General features: G+C 34.8%; 1 protein-coding gene across 1 annotated transcript in view; it reads left to right on the plus strand.

The window, feature by feature from the left end:
- The window catches only part of MAD1L1 (mitotic arrest deficient 1 like 1), a 941,076-nt gene that overhangs the window by 150,452 nt on the left and 768,627 nt on the right, over positions 1 to 21,997 (plus strand). The window contains exon 11 of the mRNA XM_044659988.1: positions 7,204 to 7,290. Within this exon, the coding sequence (XP_044515923.1) occupies positions 7,204 to 7,290 (87 nt within the window). The remainder of the gene's footprint in view (positions 1 to 7,203; positions 7,291 to 21,997) is intronic.

Below are 21,997 nucleotides of genomic sequence, written 5' to 3' on the forward strand. Positions count from 1 at the left end.
CAAACTACTGTAGACTACTACATCAGGATACTTTAATATTTTCATGGTCTGTTCTATGCTTCTAAATTGATTAAGTCTATCACTGAACTGGTCAAGTAACGAGTCTAAAACTTGCTGGTACTTCATATTCAAGGGTTCTATTTCATTTTGTACAGCTGTACAGACCTTCCCAAAATACTTTGTTATTCAAGGAAAATACTTACAAGTTTTAGTTTCTATCTTGCTTGAAAATTTTAAGTTTACTTTCAAAAGCTTTTATGTATCCAAACATAACATCAATACTTTTGCCAAAACCTTGTAACTTTAAATTAAGTTCATTAATATGAGCAGAGTGATCTATAAAAAACATCAAGATGTTGACCCACTTATCATCACTGAGCTAAGGAAAGTTTTCCAGATCCTTATCCTCAAGAAATACCTTAATTTCTTCAAAGCACTCTACAAAGTGATCAAGAACTTTGCCTTGGCTCAGCCATCTTAACATTATTGTGCATCAGCAGTGCACTGTAGGTGGAATCAACCTCCAGTAAAAAAGTGCATAAAATTCTCTCTCATGAAAGGGGCGAGCAGCTATTAAATTAACTATTTTTGTAACAACTTACATTAAGTTGTTTAAGTCAGTGAATCCTGCTTTGGCACATGAAGCCTCCTGATGGATAAATGTCCAGTAGGTTCTGTAAACAGTTTGACAAATCCAACTTTTTTCCCCATCATGTTTGGTGCCCCCTCTGGTCACTGACACAACTTTAGAGATATCAGTGCTTAGGTCATGGAATGGTAGTAGAACAACCATACATATTTCACTTCCTGATGTTCTTGTTGGCACTGATATTAACTTTATCAACTCTTCTCTCATTGTGAGACCATCAGAATATTGACCAATGCTAACTGAGCATGTGATGTAACATCAGTAGTTTCATCAAGAAATATCGAAAAATATTTACAATTACTTATGTCTCTCTTTAATTGATGTATGTTTGTGTGTCTCATTATTTGGCCTTTTATTATATTTCTACTGAGTGGTAACTCAGATATTCTCTTTAATAACTGCATTTTTATTCTGCATATTGTGAAATAGAATTCAGGCACATCTTAGGAGAGTTTCTTTAATAAATTCTCCCTCACTGAGTGCTTTTCCATGCCGAGCTAAGGAGTGAGCAATGCTCAAACTTGCAGATGTTAAATTTGTAGTCTTTTACAAATTTGACGGTGGAATTAGATTGGCCCTTATAAAGGTGTAGCTGCCTGGAAATGTATTCCTTCCTTTCATCCTCACTTTTTTTCAAGTGCTAGGAATGATTAGTTTCAAAATGTCTATATTCCACATTCTGCTTACTACCGTTTCAGTACATAGAATGCAAAATGATCTATTTTTTTCTATAATGCCATACATCTTTGTCCATTTCTCTTGAAAGGGTTGGCTACTGCTACTACCACTTCCTTTACTTAATCTTGTTTTTTTTTTTTTTTTTTTTTATTTTTGGGGATCTCCATCAGGGAGGCAGTGACAGAAAATAGAATTATAAATAGCCAGTTAGCCCTGCAGTCAATTAGGGGTTAACCAGCCTACCTGACCACAAGAAGGCACATGTAACTGTTCTTTAGGAAAGGGCAGGGTTAATAAGCAGAAATGGGGGTTAATTAGGATGCACAACAGTAATAGTGGTGAAATAAAGTCTGCACTATGCTGCAAGATGGCGTTCCTTATGTAAATTAAGATGGCTGCCGCTATTTCTAATGGTGGGAAACAGCACCCATTGCCAGGCCCTCACGTCTCCCAGTCTCCTTCTTACTTATCTCAGTAATGATGGTCAATTAGTAATCCATTACACCCCAAACATTAATTTGGATGATGGTTGCTGTGGTTATGTGGTTGCTGGCAATGGCGATCACAGGGCCCCCAGAGATGTGTACCCTGCAGCATTCCTCTGCTCCCTGCTCCGCTGGCCAGAAGTGAGGTCAAAGGTCCCCTAAAGGCCCAGAAGTCCCAGAACTAGATGCTCTGTGCCGGAGTTCTGTTGTTTTGGCCTACTGACCTCCGGCACAGAGTGTCTACACTACACTACAACAAATGTTTCATCCTCAGCATGTGGCCCTGTACTTCTCTGTATGGGGCCATGTGCCATCAAAAATGGGTATATGTGTCAGTGCTGACACACGTGTCATAGGTTTGCCATCAGGATTTTAGAGTCTGAAACCATAGCTACCATGATACAAATAAAATAAAGGTTTCACCATGGTGGTATATAATCCATGAGTATTGATCTCAGTGCAATAAACATACTTTAGGTACTTGATATTTTTGTTGTTCAATCGTGGCTGACACTTTGTGACCCCCTTTTAGGGTATTCTTGTCAAAAATACTTGGGAAAGATAATGCTCCTTCTTTAGCTCATTTTTACAGCGAAGGAAACTGATGTAATTTCCAGTTCTTTGCCACTACAAAAAACTGCTATAAATATTTCTGTACAATAGGTCCCTTTCCCCTTTTTATTATCTCTTGGAGATATAGACCCAGAAGTGGTTTTACAGGTTCAGTTTTTTTTTTTTAAACCCTTGTACTTTGGTGTATTGTCTCATAGGTGGAAGATTGGTAAGGGTGGGCAATGGGGGTCAAGTGACTTGCCCAGGGTCACACAGCTGGGAAGTGGCTGAGGCCGGGTTTGAACCTAGGACCTCCTGTCTCTAGGCCTGACTCTCACTCCACTGAGCTACCCAGCTGCCCCCTACAGGTTCAGTTTTATAGCCCTTCATAGACCTTTGGGTATAGTTCCAAATTGCCCTCCAGAATGGTTGGACCAGTTCACAACTCCACTCCATGCATTAATGCCCAATTTTGCCACATCCTCTCCAACATTTATCACTTTCCTTTACTGTCATATTGGTCAGTCTCTTAGGTGTGAGGTAGTTCCCTAGAATTGTCTCAATTTGCTCCAATCAGAGTGATTTAGAACATTTTTTCAGATGATTATTGATAACTTTGATTTCTTTATCTGAAGATTGCTTATTCATATCCTTTGATCATTTGTCAATTGGAACGTGACTTGTATTCTTATAATTTTGGCTTCATTCTCTATAATTTTGAGAATTTAGACTTTTATCAGAGAAATTTGTTATAAAAAATTTTCCCCAGTTTGTTGTTTTCCTTCTAATCTTGGTTTGAACCCTGCCAAAAATACTCCAAATATAGAATACTCAGTGGTTCCTGGGAGATCTGAAGTGGTGTGATGTTTTCCTTAGAAAATTTGGTAAATTGGAATGAATTAGATATCTCCAAATGTAGCAGTAGGTTTTAAGGAAAGAAAACCTCCAAGTCTGGTCCTGAGAAAGGATAATTACAACTGCTACCAACTTAATGGTAGGGTCAGAAGAATTGTTTGCATATTCTAATTCTCTCTGCCCTATGGCATTTAGACATACCTAGATGGTTGACATAATGGAGGGCTGAGGTATTTTTTTTAAGATATATTCATATATGATCATAACTATATTGAATATATTTAATATCTACTCTTCTCTAACTGAAATGACAGATCTTTCTACTGGAATACTTGCTCTACATTGGAAATAGAAAGGAGAGTTAGATAAAAACCAGACAGTGCCTATGTACTTCTCAAACAAGAATAAAGAATCATAAGATTACAGTAGAGGAAGAGTCTTGTCTTTTAGATTTCCTTTTATTCCCTTCCTTATCTTTCTTGGGAATGAAACTTCCAAGGGTCACTATTCTTTTAAAATGTCTTTTTCCTATTGTTCCATTCTGTTGCAATTCTAATTTCCTTCCCCCCCTTTTTTTTTTGTGACTTGAAAGTCACATTTATATTACTGATGAATACATTTATGGAATGGGATTGAAAGAAAAGTTGAAACTCCAAAAGTCTGAGTAAGCTGATCTCATAAAGACCCGAAAACTTGATTTCTCCCTAAGTTTCAATCACAACCTCACTTTTCATTAAGGGTATAGAGTTGTCCTCGAGTCATTTGTAGAAGATTATTCTTCCATATCAAAATTTTAATATAATTCACTCAGATTCCTGTCAGCATGGCATTTACCTGTTCCCAGAGCTGGTTGCTAGAGTTTACAGAGTCAGGAAATATCTTAGTCTTTTCTTTTACTTGTAGTATTTCTAAGTCAAATATTTTGTCCTGGTATATTTATTTTTCAGGAATTTTTCAAATATCTGTCTTTCTTTCAAAGCACCTATCTCTTTATTGGTGACTTGGGTCAGGGTTGCAGCATATATAATTTTGGGTTACATCTTTAGTTCCTTTGCTTTTGGAAATATTCTATTCCTTTTTATGATTTCAGAAAAATCTTGAGTTACTTGTGTTTGTTTTATATTTAAGCTTTTTCTTCTTGCCATTTACAAAATTGTTAGTTTTCATTCAAATTGTAAGATTTAGTGCTTAAATATAAAGGAATTTGAATTAAGCAATTTTATTTTTCCTGGAGGTGTTCTCTAGATTCTCTCTATTGATGCTTTGTTGTTTAAATTCAGGGGTTATCCTCCTGCATCTGGTTTTCAAGGCTGATCATTTTGGTTTGTATAGAATTTATATGTTCTTTTAATATTTTTGCCTTTTACTTCTTTATTGCCATTTTTTTCTACACTAGCATTGTGTTTTAAGTTTTTTACCATCCCCTAGATCACCATTTTGGGCTTCCTGGGGTATGGGGTTTAGGGTGGGGATGGGAAGGGACCCAAAGAAACAAGGGACTTTTCCTCTGACTTGCAAATGAATCCTTCAGTGTTTTCTCCTCCTCTATTAGAATGTGAGATCCTTGAGAGCCAGGTTCCTCATTCTTTCCTTCTTTGTATCCTTTGTGTGTAGTATGGTCTTCATTAATTAACTAAAACCTGTTATTCAGTTTTTCATTACCTGAGAGAGAGTCTATATTGTAGTTTTAATTTTTTACAATCTGTTCATTGAGTTTTAAAAATCATGTACTGAGACTTCAATTCTGACTTATACTTCTGATTTCTTCCTTAATGGATTTCATCCTCTTTTGAAACTTTCTCGAATTATCTTATTTTTGATTCAGGTTTTCTGAAAGTCCACAGGATTCTCTATTTCTTTAAAAATGAGTTCACTTTCTCTTGACATGTAATGTTTGTTAAGGGAACTTTGTATTCTCTTTGAGGATTTAGTACTCATTCTACTTTCTGGATTTTGAATCCTGTCTTGATACATGTTTTTGTGTTCTTGATTATAATTAGGAGGTTTTCTCTTGAAATCTTTTTTTTTCCTTGTTTTTAAAATTTTTTTCCTGTAATAAATTTTCTAGCTATCCCTTTGCTGCTGAGGTTGGGCAGCCTTCTTACATGTTTCATGATATTATATCTATTCTCCTAGATCCTTGTCATGAGAGCCCTCTGTGGGGGAATGATACTAGTCATAACTGGTTTTCAGTATTTTTTCCTTCTGGCTTGGAGCAGCCATGTATGCTATCCCCAACCTCAATTTTTTTGCCTTTCCTTTTCTTCTAATACATGGACAGAATCAATTTTTGTCACTTATTGAAGTGTGAGACAGAGGAAGAGGACTGTGCTACTAGTGTCTCTACAGTGGTTGTGGATGGCTGTGTCTGGTCCTTGTTAGAAGGGAACATGTTTTTAACTCTCTTGTTCCCTCTTTTTTCTAGACATGGTTGTATTGATTGTGTGGAGGAATATATGACAGCAAAGTTTCTATAGTCTTGGTGATCCTTTTATGGCCGCCTCTAACTCTTCTTGATTTAGTTTGTGCCCCTTGCAAGCAGTGTGGAATCTGATGGAAGAAAACTGCTGATTCATCCCATGAAGAATTAGACATTTTTGGTTTTAATTCATAAAGATTTTGCATTTTCAGTGTTCTCTTTCCTTTTGGCTATAATTTTTCTACATCTGTCATATAATTTTTTTTGTGTGTGTGGAGGGTTAAAGAGGTAAAACACATGAGGAAGATGATTAATTTGCTCTCTTGCTGGTCTTTTGCTCTCATTAGCTACCACTATTATTATTGTAGTTGTTAGCATACCATGATGTTGACTAATACTAGTACATTTACATTGAAACAAGAAAGTCTGTGCTATGAGCTGTATAAATGTGTTTAGGAAAATCTAAAGGTAATGCTAATTAAGATTAATATCTATAAATGTGATCATGAATGATTGGATTAATGTATGTCTCTCCTTTTTTGCTTTATCCTTTGATTTAAAGTTACTGCCTCCATTTGCAAATCATTTAGCCATTTGATTTGATCTCTGTCCATATATATGTCCCTATATCTGATTCAGTTCATTAATAATTCCTAAGGTACCTAGAAGAGATATCAGAATAAATTGTACTTGTTTTACAGCTATATGTAATCTAATTTGGTGAATATGACACATCCCAATAATTATAATTATTAAACATAATTGATGTTCAGAAGACAACACAATGTGTGATATTATTTGGAGGATAGGGTATATAATTGGGGAATTATAGATTTTGAAAAATAAGGACAATTTTATCAGGTAAATCATAGCCATAGAACTAGAAGAATCTACAGAGGTTATTTAGCCCATTTTTATTTGACAGAGGTTATTCAATAGTAAATAGTAGAATTAATATTGAATCTCAGGGCCTCTTAATTCAAATCCAGTCTGCTTTCCAGCGTCCAATAGCTCCCATCAGAAAGGGGATGCAGAGGGAGAGGAGAGCATAAGCAGACTCCAAGGGAGAGGAAAAACAAGGTGTGCAGAAGAGAGAACCAAGAATCCTCGTTTTCTGGAGCATGATATCCCTGGAATAATGTGTGGGGAGAAGACAGGAAGGGGAGAGGGATGCCAGAAGTCACTTCTTTATTAATATATCCTACTCTTTTTCTGGTGACTGCCTTCTGTAGTCTTTTTGGGGGGCTATGATTTCCCAGTGGGTTATGTAGCTCTGTTGCATTGCTTGAAGCCTTGTTTTAGTGTGGAAAATGGTGGGAATACTTTGTGCAATTCACGGCTTTGCAGGGACAGGTTCACTTAAAGGTCTTAAATAAGTGATTGTTTAACATAAAAGGTTTTTGTGTTTTCAATAAGGTACATATGAGCCTGTTAATCAATGTCTTTTGAAGACACCTTAGGATATCTTTTATGGTTTTTGACACTCACAGTTGACAATGATCCTCTGACAAGTGGCATATTTTGGTTTTTAACCTTTGGTATTGTGTATTGCCTTTACCCAACAGGACCCCTGAAGATCTCTCCAACTACATTGTGGCCCTGCAACAGAGGGAGCTTGAATTGACAGACAAGAGCACCAGCATCACAAGCAGGTAGGGATGACAGAATGAAATGTCATGAGGCTGATTCTTGGTCATCAATTGCAATCTTGATCCAAGATACTCTTTGTGACTTCTTTTCAAAAGTTTGAAAGGAGGATTGACCTCCTTCAGTCTTGGGGCTTGCCATACTTTCTGCTCTTAGATGATGATACCCTTGCTTCTACTCTGTCTCTGATTTAGCCTGTGAAACAAATGACATCTTTGAAGATTCTTTCATGTCCTTTGATGGTAAAATTCAAATTTTGGGTGAGAATCATTTTATTCCAGAAATTAATTTAAATGGCTTTCTTGATTTTCCAGTAGTTTCATTCCTCAATTCCTGAACTGCGTTCCTGTTTTTGACTTGTACCATCCAACTCTTTACAGTGGTGTAATTCTGTCTCTCCCCTTTCATGACATGAGTGTTGAGGCTCTTCATGGGGAAAAAAGTATTTAAGAGTTAAAGAAAAACCAGTAATCATCTTGTCCATAATTGATCTGGGGAGGGAGAGAAAATGTTGAGCCTGGGTGTGCGTTGATGATTCTTATGCTGCATCCCCCATCGTCCCTGAGAGATGGCTTTTCTATAATTTATTAGTAGCCAGAAGGGAGTTTTTTGTTGTGGTAGTGATAGTTTTGCAGCTGGATGCAAAAATAGGCCTTTAGAAGCATTTTGGTCACACCAAATGTAATTCTTTTCATTTAGTTTTGAAATGTCAATGATAATGATTGCTTTTTGACTTTAGATGAAACTTGTATTGTTGTCAATGACCTGAAATAGAAGTTTGAGCATCTTGATAAACTATCTCACTCATTTATTTTTATTTCAAAACAGACCTGATAGTAGCAGAATAGATAACTTAATATATTTTTCTTCAGCAAGCAAATTTTATTCTATTTATTTAGATAATATAGAAGATGAAGGTAAGGACCTGAAAATAGTATGAGAAAAAAAGTAGACATCTCCATTATCATCTTCTTCTCATGTACCATTGTTGTACTCTAACATAGATAGCAGTAGTTTGATTTAGAACTCTTTTTAGAAGAAAAAATATAAGGGCAGCTAGGTGACTCACTGGATAGTACGTCAAGCTTAGTGATGGGAGGTTCTGGATTCAATTCTAGCCTGAGATATTTTCTACTTGTTTGACCCTTGGCAAGTCACTTAACCCCAGTTGCCTAGCCCTAACCTCTTTTTCTGCCTTGGAACTGATACTATTGATTCTAAGACAGAAGGGAAAGGTTTAAAGTGGGGGGAAAAACAACAGAAAAAAAATCTAGTCTTTGAGTAAGTCCAGTTGGGTAAAATTCTTGATACAGGAATATAATAATTCTGTCCACAATACTGCCATTGGTAACTATTATTTTGTACAAGACACAACATCTGGACCTTTGGGTTGCCATCTATCAAATCGGAATCAACTTGGGAGTTATAGGCAGGTCAGTAAAGTACTTTCGAGTATCTCCAAATAAAGACCATTGCTTTATTGTTGTTGTATATTTTATATATGATATTATCAATAAGAAGTTGGATGGAGTGCTGGGCCTACATTTAGGAAGGCCTGAGTTCAGATTCAGCCTTGGATACTTATGAGGTGTGAGATAGCCATTAGCTTTAGGTTCTACCATTTTAGAGTATCAGAACAAAAATGAGCATTACTCTCTCATTTTACAGTGAAGAAATAGAAAACTAGATAGGTAAAGTCACACAAAATCAAGTAGTAAGAGAAATAAAATTGAAATTCCTGCCCTCTCGTTTCAATTGCAGTATGCTCATATCATATATGCTTATATCACTCTCCTCCCCAAAGCTTAGTGATAAACTGTGACTTCATCTGAGATCTGATTTTTCCTGTGGTATTAGGGAATTCCTTGGACTATTGGAAATCAGAACCTTTGCTTCCTTGGTAGTCCAGTTCCATTGCATTGAACTCTACTGCTGGCCTTTCTATATTATTTAATGTAACTTTTTAGAAGGGTTCCCCACATCCCCATAACTATGAAACGTCATCATGAGTTATGTTTTTCATTTTAATTACATTTCTTTTTTGGCCCATTAACTTATTTCTTTTAGTTTGATGTCTTACAGAGTATGAGCTAGATTGCCAGGGTGATCTATAAATATCTCTTTTGTGTCATATAATTGATACCTACCTTTTTTCTGTCTTTATTTTAACAGTATCCTCTCCCTTTTGTCTTGCTTGCTTTTCCCATCCAAATTTTTATTTCCTTTTTGTAGAATTAAAGAAGGTATTCCTTAACAAAGTCCACAGTCTAGGATTTTAAGAAATAAATTTCTCATGAAAAGATAGCAGAAGAGAAAAGTTTCAATATACATTCTTTCTTCTCAAACCTCTCTTTCCCTCTATTTCACTCTTCTGCACTTCTATAGACTGTATAGCATTATCTCTCTATAGACTGTTGCTGTCTAAGTTGCTTGGGGCTATTTAACTAAAGAAGGGAGAAATTTGTGTTCCCATTGTCATATTGCTCCACTATGGAATACATATCCATGCAGATCTGTTCTCTCCACCTTCATATTTTTCCTTGTTCACCTTGTTATACTGTTGCTTTTGAGAACTATAGTCATGGTTCTTTCTATTTTCTGCCTGACTCTGTATTGACAGTTGATAGCACATTGTCTGGATTTTCACACATACTAAGTAATAATACTAAACTCCAAAACAGTAATGTTTCTGATTCAAAAGAAAAACAAAACCCAACAATAGCATTTCATTTTCAAAGCTAAGACTTTGTTTGCATTTTGGAAAAATCTTCAAAAGGTAAAATGATGTATGCTGCTTCCCTTACTGTGAAGCTGAGAGTAAGATAAAGACATTGAAAAGTGTCAGGTTTTTAAATTCTTATTAAATGTTTAAGCCATTCTTTGTTGCTAGACCAGTTTCTGTGCAGTAGTTGAGCTATTTGGATCTTTGAATATTGCAAATGCATTTTAGACAGAAGTAGAGGGGGAAAGATATATCTCCTTTTTTTCTTTCCACATGACAGGAGCAAAAAGGGAAAATAAGTAAAATCAGTCTCAGTCTTCTGGGTAAAGTAGTGGAAAATGCTATTAATAGCACATGATAGATTGCACTGATGTTTGTATTTTATGGCTACAAGTTGCATAAATGGAGTACCAAGTGATAGGAGCAACAGGAGGTATTGTTGAACATAGAGAGCAACCAACAAAACATTAAAATCATACATTTTTTTTTAAAGGGAAGACAATGGAGCTATTCCTTGAATTGTACCTTGGTAGTCTTATAAGACTAATGTGTAGACTTATCTTACAAAGGGTGTGAGAAATTAGTATTCCTTTGGAAGATTGCTAAACATGTAATAAAAAGAGTCTAGTTTTATCATCAGTTCTATTAAAATTGCTGCAATTAGCTTCTTCTGAATATTCTCCTAGGATCCTCTGTTATACCAAAACAGTGACCTAATATCTTATGTTTGCCATTTCAGTCTTTGTTTTGAGGATTTGTTTTTATGAATGTGACTTTGGTTTATTAACAGGTCTAAGAGGAGAGGTTAAGTCATTTACCTGGAGTGTCACTACTAATAGATATCTGACAGAGGAGAGGTCTTGTTTTCATAGGTAGTGCTTTGTATCTAGTGATAAATACCTGTAGTCTGCCTTTTTGTCCATGAAGGTGCCTACCTGTTGCCATTAAAATAATTTAAAAAACAGTAACACAGATGAAATACCATTAGTGTGAACATTCATATCAATAATGTGACCCAAAGGGAAAGAAGATTGAGGATGAGATAGCATCAAGTAAATCCACTGAATGAACATCATTAGATTTCTTTTCATATTGAGGTTGCTTAAGGCCCTTAGAGCACATATGATCAGTTGTTCATTTTGTCAGTTCAGGGTGGGAGTGGATGGAGTGAGACACCAAAAGAAATAAAGGAAACAGAGTACCTGGTATTGACTACTTTGAGTAATTTTCTGTACTTTTCCTGGCTTTACCTTGTATTCATTCCATATAGAATAAGTATATAAACCTGGATATGCTCAATATGTCTCCCTCTAGCTGTTCTCTAAAAAATCAGAACCACTTTGCTATTAATTTTGTTTTTTGCTGAAGGTCAGAAATAAAATAATAATAAAACTAAAGATTGCATTCTTGTAAATCTTTTAGATATGACAAACAGAAGCAGGAATTACAGATTGAACTGGAAAATTTGGTACTGAATCAAAGGTTAGCAACTTGGAAAGAAGGCCCATTACTTGTTAGGTTAGCATAGTTCTAAGTAATATTACAGGCAGGCATATTAGAAGATTTTCATGATGGAGGTTGTATATACAACGGCAAAATATGCAATATATTTCTTATATGGGTTTAAGAAGCAGTTTACCTTGCAGACTCTGAAAGTGAGGGAGCTTTGTGTCATTATAACTTCTCCCTCATATTTGTAAATATTTGCCAGTGTAGACAGTTCTCAAACTTCCATTAGCTAATTTTGTTCATTAAGTAGGCTTATAGGAAATGTGATGACCAGCCAGAATGTTTCAGGCCTCTTGAATGGTGGCTCCTTGGCTTAATTTTGGCCATATCCTAGGACCATATGTATGGTGCAGAAAGAATTGTGAATTCATGTTATGTTGTAAAAGACTTCTTCCAAAGAGCCAGGTAACTCCCAACTATCAGATAGCCTTGGAGAGAGTACAAAGATAATTTTAAAATCTTCTCATAAAATAGTTCTTTGCATTTTCTCCCAAGCTAAATCTTTTAGTAGAGCTAAGTAGAAAAATAGATTAGGTTGAGTTATAGCTTTGAATAACTTCATGAATCCAGCCTAAATCCAATATGCATTTATTAATAAGCACCTCTTAGGTAGAAGGCACTGTGCTAGGCATCTGGAGTACAATGGCAAAATTAAAAAAAAAATGTCTGTCCTAAAGGATGTACAAGCTATTGGGAAGAATAAAACATTTATTTTGAAGTGTACAGTATATATTTAATAATTTGAGGAGGGATTGAGCACTAATCAAGGGATTATGACAGATTTTCCCCATTGGAAATGGCACTTGAGCCAAGCCTTATATGAACATAAAAACTATGAGGTAGCAGTGTGGAGAGTGGAGGGTTTCATTCTCAGCAGAGGGGACAGGCTATACAGTGACGAAGAGGGAGGCATTGGGATACTGAGGGATGAGTGTGAGGAAAACTAATTGACAAGAAGCCATTTTACATGAAATGTAACTGAATGCTTCAAGAAGAGTAATTTGAAACAAGTCTGGCAAAGTAGACTAGAGCCTTATTGTGAAGGGCTCTAAAATAACTTGGTGGCATAGAGGTTAGAACTCTGCATCTGGAGTTAGGGAAACTCATCTTCATGATTTCATATCTGGCCCCAGATATTTACTGGCTATGTAACCCTGGGCTAATTTTACACCTAACTTTGTTAGCCTCAGTTCCTGATCTGAAACTTGAACAGGGAATGGCAAATCACTCTTATTATCTTTGCCAAGAAAACTCCAAATGGGGTCATCAAGAATTGGGCATAATTGAAATGACTGAAGAAAAACTAAGGCTCAAGTCTTTGTTTATAGTTTATCCTAGAAGCAACAGGGAGCCAGCGAAGATTATTGAGTAGGAAAAATAACTTCAGACTTGTGCTTTAGGAAGATTATTTAGACAGTTGTATGGAAGTTAGATATAGAGTGGGGAGATTGGAAGATGGGAATCCAGTTGAGAGGCTTTTGTAATACTTTGGGTGAAAATTGATTGTGGCCTGAAGTTGAGTAGTTCTCCTGTGAGGGGATAGAAAAGAGACTTGCAGGTAGAAATGACAATACTTGATAAGTGATTGTATATGAGTGTTCAAAAGGAGGAAAGAATCAAGGATATCTTTGACATTATAAATGTGGATGATTCATAGGATGCTGGTATCTTCAGCAGAGAGAAACTTGGGGGAAGCATGGGTTTGGAGAAGTGTCTAGAGGGGGAATAATTCAATCCAATTTAACAAGCGTTTCATAAGCACTTGCTTTGTCTAAGGCCCTATGCTAGTGCCAGGGATACAGAGATGAAAATGAAACCAGTCCTTTCCTCAAAGTATTCATAAACTATGCTGAATTTAATAAACATCATATAAAATGGGTACATGCTCATTTTGTTTTGTATGTATGTATTAACATACATATATGGAAATGCCCATTTTATTTGCTGTTTGTTAAATTCAGAATATCTATATATATTCATATAGGTTGGATGGTTCTTGTCCTTTGTCTTTGAAGAAAATTAAAAGAATATGACTGGTGATGTTGTTTTGTCTTGCATGTGAATTGGATTTAAGGGAGGTAGAGTTGCACAAAGTTTTCAGCCTTACTCTCTCTTCCAGAGACAGTAAAGTCCCCTTGCAAGACAAAAGTCAAGATGACTGGTGGTGGCTCAACATGCAAGGCAATGGCTTTGGTTTCTTTTTTCATTGTCTAACCATGCTCTGAGTGCACCCACTTCAATCATTTCATGGGTATTGGAACAAATTATTCTCATCTATCCAATGGCTATATACATATATTATACACTCACATTTATTCTTATACATAGGGAGTTTACCATGAAACTGTGAATCTGTTTTTGTACAGCTTACTTGTTTACTTTTCTTTTTAAATATATGATACTTTCAACATGTCATTTTCAAAGCTATTCTGCTTGTTTATGATTTTTCCTGGACTTTCTTCTTTATTTAAAAAAAAAAAAACCTTCATTGACCCCATTTTCTTCTTTTTTAGTTACTTTCTCTGTTCTCTCAAACCCAAATCTCATTAAAAACTTTAAAAAACAACCATGGTCAAATGCAACACATTCCCACATTGGCCATATCTGAAAATATGTATCTTATTCTGCATCTTGAATTCCTTACTTTTGTCTGAGGAAGTAGGAAGCATCATTGCTTCTCTGATATCATGGTTGATGATAGCTTTTATTGGATTTCTTAAGTTTTAAAAGTTTTTTTTTTATATATATATTGGCCTGACACTGCATAAGGTGTTTTGGTTCTGTTCTCTGCATTAATGTAGAGAAACCTTTCTAGGTTTCTTTGAATATATCCCATTTGCCTTTTCTCAGAACACAATAATAGTTCTTTTTCATAAACTCAATTTCTTCAGCTATTCCCCAATTGATGGGTACTCTTAGTTTCCAGTTCTTTACTATAACAAATATTTTATATTTATATACAAATGAGCCCTCCCTTCCTTCCTCCCTCTTTTCTTCTCTTCCTTTTTCCCTCTCTTCCTTCCTTGACCTAGTAGTGGTATCTTTGGGTCAAAAAGTACTCACAGTTTAGTGACATTTTAATTTCAAATTATAATCCTTAATGGCTGCATCATTCACAGCTCCACAGGTACATTACTGTGCCTATTTTCCTGCAACCCCTCCAACAATTTTCTTTTACTTTTTTCACCTTTGCCAACCTGATAAGTGTGACGTTGAACCTGTATAGTTGATTACTTCAATCTCTTCCTTTGAAATTTCCTGTTCATATCCATGCCCATCTATTACAGAATAACTCTTGTTCTTTTTTTTGTCTTTTATTCTTAAAACATTTGAATCAGTCTCTAATAAACCTTGGATATATGAGTCCTTTATTATAGAAATTTACTACAATTTTTGCAAAGATCTTTTCTAAGTCCACTATTTCACTTCTAACAGTTCTCTGGCTGCCCTTATACTTTTTGTTTGTGCTAAATTTTTAAGATTACATAATCTAAATGGTATATTTTATTTTCTGGGTTCCTCTCTAATTTTGTGTGTTCATAAGGTATTTCACATCCATAGTTCTGAAAGGTATTTTCGTACTTGCTCCCTGAACTTATTTGTTTTGTGCCTTTTTATATCTACCTTGTATCCATTTGGGTACAATATGGTTTGAAATGTTGGTCTATACTCAGTTTTTTTGTTTGTTTGTTTGTTTTGACATACTGCTTTTCCTTCCTCTGAGTAGTTTTTGTTACATAGTGAAACCTTACCCAATACCTTGGTTTGTTGGTCTTGTTGAACATCGTGCTCCCTATTCTTTTGCTACTTTGTTGTTCTCCTAATATGTTTTACTGAATTTTTCTTTTTAAAAATTAGAACGAAATTGTTTTATTACTGATTTCTTGTACAGTTTGAGATTTGATGGTGTTTCTTCCTTGCTATCATTTGCCCATCATTTCCCTTGAGATTCTTGATCTTCTGTTCCTGGAAATGAATTTGATCAATATTTTTCCTTGCCCTGAATAAGGAAATTAATGTAATGTAAATGTCATTTTTGTAATATTGCCATGTTTTGCCTATGAACAATGAATAATTTTCCAGTTATTTGTGTCAAGTGTTTTGTAGATGTTGTCAAATATTTTATGCATGCTAATTTGAGGAGGGACAGTACTAAGTAGATGAATCAGGAATGGATTTCCATAATTTTCTGGATTGTAAGAGCTAGAGTTGAATAATAAATGCATTTAAGACATAGAGGAGAATAGCTCCTGAAAATTTATAGATATGGAGCTGAGAAACCATATATTTGTGGAACAGCCAGTAACCTACTCTGTCTGAATCATGAAGTATTTTTTGTTTTGCACATATTGATTTTGAGATTCCTCCAAGGATATCCATTGTTGATGTAAAATAGGCAACTGATGATGAGGGACAGGAGCTCAGGAGAGTGAGATTATCTCAGGAAAATTAGAACACTGGGATAGAAGGTAGAATTTTACATTTGTCTGTGCATGGAAAGTTTAGAATTTGGTTGACAGTAATGTAATGATGTGGACTGCATCTTGTGCTGATAAAGCAAAGTAATATATTAAGATATTATGAAGGAAAAATCTAACATAACAATTATACAAATGTATAACAACTGCGTAACCATGGAAAGAAGTCAACTAAAAAGTGTACTGTAGATTGGATTAGAAAAGACAGCTCTGTATTATATTGCCTTTATGATAGGGACAAAGACATATTTTAAATGAGAAGCTGGATAAAACTTATGAATAAGCTGAACCAAAAACAACTTTTGCAATCGTAATTTTAAATGAAGTAGAATTCATAATATATAGCATCATGAGAGTCAAACAGAAACTATATTATAATTAAAAGCTTAGACATGTCATTAGTGTTTTTTATACACACACACATGGAATGGCATAGCAATAGTACCTTGATGTAGTTAACTGAAAAGCAAAAAAATCTTGGTAATAAGACATTATAAGCACGCAGCTTTAATGTTCCTATGAGTATTTGATAGATCCTATATAATAGTAAGATATGGAGAGAAATAATTATTTTACTTGAATAAGATGCTGCAACTACTGGATTTGGTATATATGTGGAGATAACAGGATCAATGTCTTAGAATATACTTATTTTTTCAAGTATATATTACTCATAAATAAATGTGTATAGATGCATTTTTTTTTATTAATTTCTGATTTGAAACATCTTTGTTTTTCTGCTTTTTCATATTCAGACAGTCATCCCTTGTTGTAATGACTAAAACTAAAAGGGGAAATCAATTTAGCAAAACTAATCAACATGTCAGCTGAGTCTTGGCAGTATATGAAATATTGTCTGCTATAATCCCTCTATGTCCAGGTGGGAGTATTAGAGAAGCCTCAGGTACATGTGGGTTCTTGAATGGAATTTTGAAGGAAACAGGATTCTAAGTGTTTAGCGGATAAGAGAAAAATTAATATAGAACTGGAAGGGACTTTTGAGGTCATCTAGTTAAACTCACACAGTAAGTGACTGAGATTTGATTTGAACTTGGATCTTCCTCACTCTGGGCTTTTTGGAATTTATCTACTGTGCCACATCCCTGTCTTAATACTTCTTTCTCTAAAGTCACTTATATTGCATTGAAAGAGACAACCTGATGTACATGAATAACTATATGGAAAATAAATGCACTTGTATTTGTTAATGTTAATACTATTCATGTTTATTATTAAACCTGTAGTTAAATGAAATTAGTCTGAGCCTGTTTTTCTGTTCCTATAAATTCAGAATTACACCGATACATTCAAAAGTTTGAAAACATTAATGTTGTATTTATGACATAAATACAAGGATGGTTAGAAATTAGGAAAACCACAAACTTAGTAAATTATATCAAGAATAAAAAGAAAAACATTTCATTTTAATTTTGATTAGTTTCAGTATTTATGTTTAGAACTTTAACAAGCAGAATAAAAGAATGCTTCCCATATATGATTAAAAAAAGGTCTTTCAAAAATCAAAAGATATTTGTAATTGAGAAACTTTATAAACTAAAGATTAAAAGGCTGTCCTCAGGTGATAGTCAAGAAACATGAATGTCTATTTTTAAAGGTAGAAACACACACCGTCAATGACCATCTGAAAATGTATACCTATAACCATTGCACCCTATGGGAAGACTTCTATGAACTAATGTGAAGCATAGAATCCAGTAGCAATAGACCATCGTGTATAAATGAACATATGTTATATATATGCACACATATGCTTATGCACATGCATACACATACATTTTAGAATATAAAATATATTTATAGTATATTAATATATGCGTAATGATATAAAAAGTTATGTCCACATGGCTATGATAGCTTCACTATTGTCATTCTTGACATGGAAACTATCTTTATCTGATAGGTCAAACTCTATCTATGCCTTTATATATAAGTCCTAGGCCAGGGGTCTGCAACCTTTTTGGCTGTGAGAGTCATAAACGCCACATTTTTTAAAATGTAATTTTGTGAGAGCTGTACAATATGTTTAACACTGAATACAAGTAAATATGTGTATTTTATGTAAGAACAACACTTTTAAAGTACAATAAGTCTCTGAACTATTTTTTCTTTTTTTTTTTTTTTTTAAACCCTTGACTTCTGTGTATTGACTCCTAGGTGGAAGAGTGGTAAGGGTGGTCAATGGGGGTCAAGTGACTTGCCTAGGGTCACACAGCTGGGAAAGTGTCTGAGGCCGGATTTGATCCTAGGATCTCCCGTCTCTAGGCCTGACTCTCAATCCACTGAGCTACCCAGCTGCCCCTCTGAACTATTTTTAATAACATTATTATGTGCTAACCAATGATGAATAAATAAAGTACATTAATGTGACTTCTGGTGCTGCATGGTTTTGCTGATTATTAATCAAAATTATTTTGATTATTAATCAAAAAACAAGACTCAATGGGGCACTATAGTACTGCTATAACTGCACACATACATATAAAACTCTTTACACTAAGAAAATTGCTGAAATAAAGAGAGAAATTCAGGGAAGAATACTTTTTCCTCTCCCTCTCTCAAGTCAGGCAACAGGAGAAGAAAAAGCTGCCAGCCTGCTAATTAAGTCATTTGGCCACATAAATTAAGTAGGAGATCAGGAGATTACAGAAAATAACATGACTTGTGTGCAGGCATTAGTAAGTAGTGGGGGAGGAGGGTACCTTTTCATGGAAAACTGGCCAGGACACATCACACACATTTCCTGGTACAGGTGTTTATCAGTGCTGCCTACTCAATCATTCTGTATCAAATGAAACAACTACTGGGGAGAAATGCTTCTCACTAATGAAGCATATGTAAAGATGTAATCTGACTATAGTTCCCCTTTAAGAGCAGGTAGAAAAGTTAAAAACAATAACAACCCCACAAATAGGGAGTGCAGACCCCATGAATGCACTGAGATAAAACCATGTAAATCAGAGGCAAAGGGGTAGACAATGTAGACAAAAGTGATCAATCACTACACAGAACCCCAAGATGTCAGGAACAGGTGTGGAAAGAGTAAAAGGAGGGCAGAAGGAGGAACACACAGCACACCTACCAAGCTGAACTAAAGACCAGGATTCGTCTCGCGCGGCAATATCAAAGAGGGAGCCTTCTATCTTAGAAGATAGTCGTGGTACCGAAAGGATCATGTGATGTATCATGTGACGCACGATGTCATGCATAAACTGTTACTGTGTGGCGGTTGACTTTGTGGCTCCTGCAGAAAGAACCATATCTGGCCCTCAAAAGAGCCAGATGAGCCAGATATGGCTCGAGAGCCATAGTTGCCGACCCCTGTTCTAGGGAGTTGTTTGAGGCATTCAAGGTTTTATGACTTCCTCAGGGTCAAATAGATAGTAGGTTTCAGAGATGGGTTTTAAATATAGTTTATTCCTAATTTTAAATTAATTACACTATCCAGTTGCCATGCTGCTTCACAATATAAATAAAAATAATACTAATGGACGTCTCAAATCCTAGAAATACAAGGACCAATACTGATTCCAGAGAACTAGCGGGAGACAGCAGTACATCATCCTTTTTGTTTCTGGAATCAGGTGGCTGGGTTTTCAATGTTAAACTTGCCTATTAATGACCTTGAGTAAACAGTTAATACTTTTCATTTATTCATTTCTCAACTCTGAAATGGAGTTGAAATAGTTGATCCCTCTGATGTCTTGTAGCCCTAAGGTTATGTTCTTTTTATCCTAATGATGATATACTCTTCCCTCTTTTTGTAGAGAAGTCAGAAATAAGGTTAGAAAATTACAAGTAATTTTAGTGACATTTTGTTTTACTTAATTGATTTTCTTTAAGTAAATAGTTTTTTGCTAAGTGGAGTGGTTTACAAAACAGGAAGCATCTGTAAAACATTTTGTAAAAATGAACTTTTTAACATAAAGAATTATGGATTACCCATCAAATTGACATAGATGATAATAGATGGAAAAGTTCAGTCTTTGTTAGTTGTTCAAAAAAGAATATACATTCAAGAGTAGACTTGATTATTTTGTAAGGTGGTGTAGCATTATAATATAAATTTACAAAAATGTTCATATTCTTTGACCCAGAGAGACTAATTCTAGGGTTTTTTTTGTGAGTTTTTTGACCAGAAGATGAGATTCAGTTGTTGACAATATTCATAGAAGCATTGTTTATAATAGCAAAAAGTTGGAAGCAGTCTGTACTCAAGGACTGGGAAATGGTTGAATACACTATGATACATGAATATATTAAACTGTAAGGAATGAGGAATTCAAATAAATATGGGTAGACTTACATGAAGTAATGCAGAGTAAAGGAAGCGGATCCAAATGAACAATCTACCCTCTGACTGCATTTATGTAAATGAAACAGCATTAAGTGTTAACAAAGTCCAAGTTAGACACAGTGCCTGATAGTGTTTCTACAATCAGTTGTAATGAATATTTTTTCCTTTGTGTGGTGTTAAACTATTCTCACAGAGAAAAAATTTTTTTTCGTCTTTTTAAAACATATCAATTAAAATAAGAAAAATAAAAGAAAGAACAGAGGATAATAGCCTGAGTACTTCACTGGTGTTTATTGAACTTTAAAAGCTTTAGAAAGTGTGTTTTGCATGATGATAAAGTTTAGCAGAAAAATTAGAGTTAGAAGAACTCTTTTAGCTTACTGCCCAATTCTGAAGGATTTGTGGTGTGCCACCAACAGGAATCTCACATGGTAAAGATTTAATGAGTTGTGATTTGCATTATTGGAGGGGCTATCTGGGTTCTTTTAGCACAATGCCTGGTCCATAGTGGGCACTTAATAAATATTTATTGGATTGGATAAAAACAATATTTTCAGCTGAAAATATTCTGATAGAGACTAATTTTGTGAAGATCTGCTATTTTAAATAAACTTTTTTCCTGTTAATCTTATATGGTTTCTTTAAGATGAACTTGACATTCATTTTTGCTTTTCTCATGCTTCTCTTAGCATATTATAAGTTGTAGAAACAATAAGGTCCCTTGAGTTTTTATCCATGTCTGGTCTGCTTTTTGTTTCATTTGATATAAACATCATTGGGCAAACTGTGTCTAAGAGAACCTGTGTTTAAATGGTTGTCTGACTGAATATTTCATTGATGAATGTTTATGGCTCCCAGGTTCCACAACCATATCAAAGTCCATTTAGAATGAGTTTTAGAGATTGTCTTTGCCAGTGTTTGGTGGTTTTAAACTAGGAGATTGCCAGTTTTACAAGTTGTTTCCCATTGTTTCCCATTGGACTATTTTTGCTTATTTACCATTAACTATATATACCATGTCTTGTTCTACATAGAATCCTGTATCAGGAAGGAAATTCCTAAAATCATAACTGCTCCATCTCTTTTCTCCATGATGTAGTATTGAAGTAATCCTAAACAAATGAATCTTTCTTTCCAGAAAAAAAAAAAAAAACAAAAAACCTACAGCATTTCTTACGAACACATTCTTTCTTATCACTTCTTATTTTCGGTCTCCTTATAAACTTATAGATTGCTTTTCCCCTTATTTTTGTTGATAAGTAACAGCTGTTGTCAGCCCTTCAATTAAATTCTTATTTGATTTTTTTCTTCTGCTCAAGTTATTATGAATAGTCTTTAACTCACTATCAATGTTTAACATAGTCTCTTCATAAATAGCCTATATTCTTATATTCTTGGAATGGATGATAAGCCACTACATGATAAATTTTATAAGAAAGCCACAAAATAATATAAGCATTCAGCAGTTGGAAGCTTATGTTGACTTTGGACAGCAGAAGAGTCTTCATTATATGAAGCAAAAATCATTTTAGAAAGAACTTTTGGTATTTACCTTGGAGAATAGTAAACTGTTTTGCTTCAGATATAGATCCTTAGTTTGGTTCCTCTTTTTGTCCACTTATTTTTTTTTTTAACCCTTAACTTCTGTGTATTGGCTCTTTGGAAGAGTGCTAAGGGTGGGCAATGGG

This window comes from Gracilinanus agilis, chromosome 1, assembly GCF_016433145.1.
Source record: "Gracilinanus agilis isolate LMUSP501 chromosome 1, AgileGrace, whole genome shotgun sequence".
Taxonomy (NCBI): domain Eukaryota; kingdom Metazoa; phylum Chordata; class Mammalia; order Didelphimorphia; family Didelphidae; genus Gracilinanus; species Gracilinanus agilis.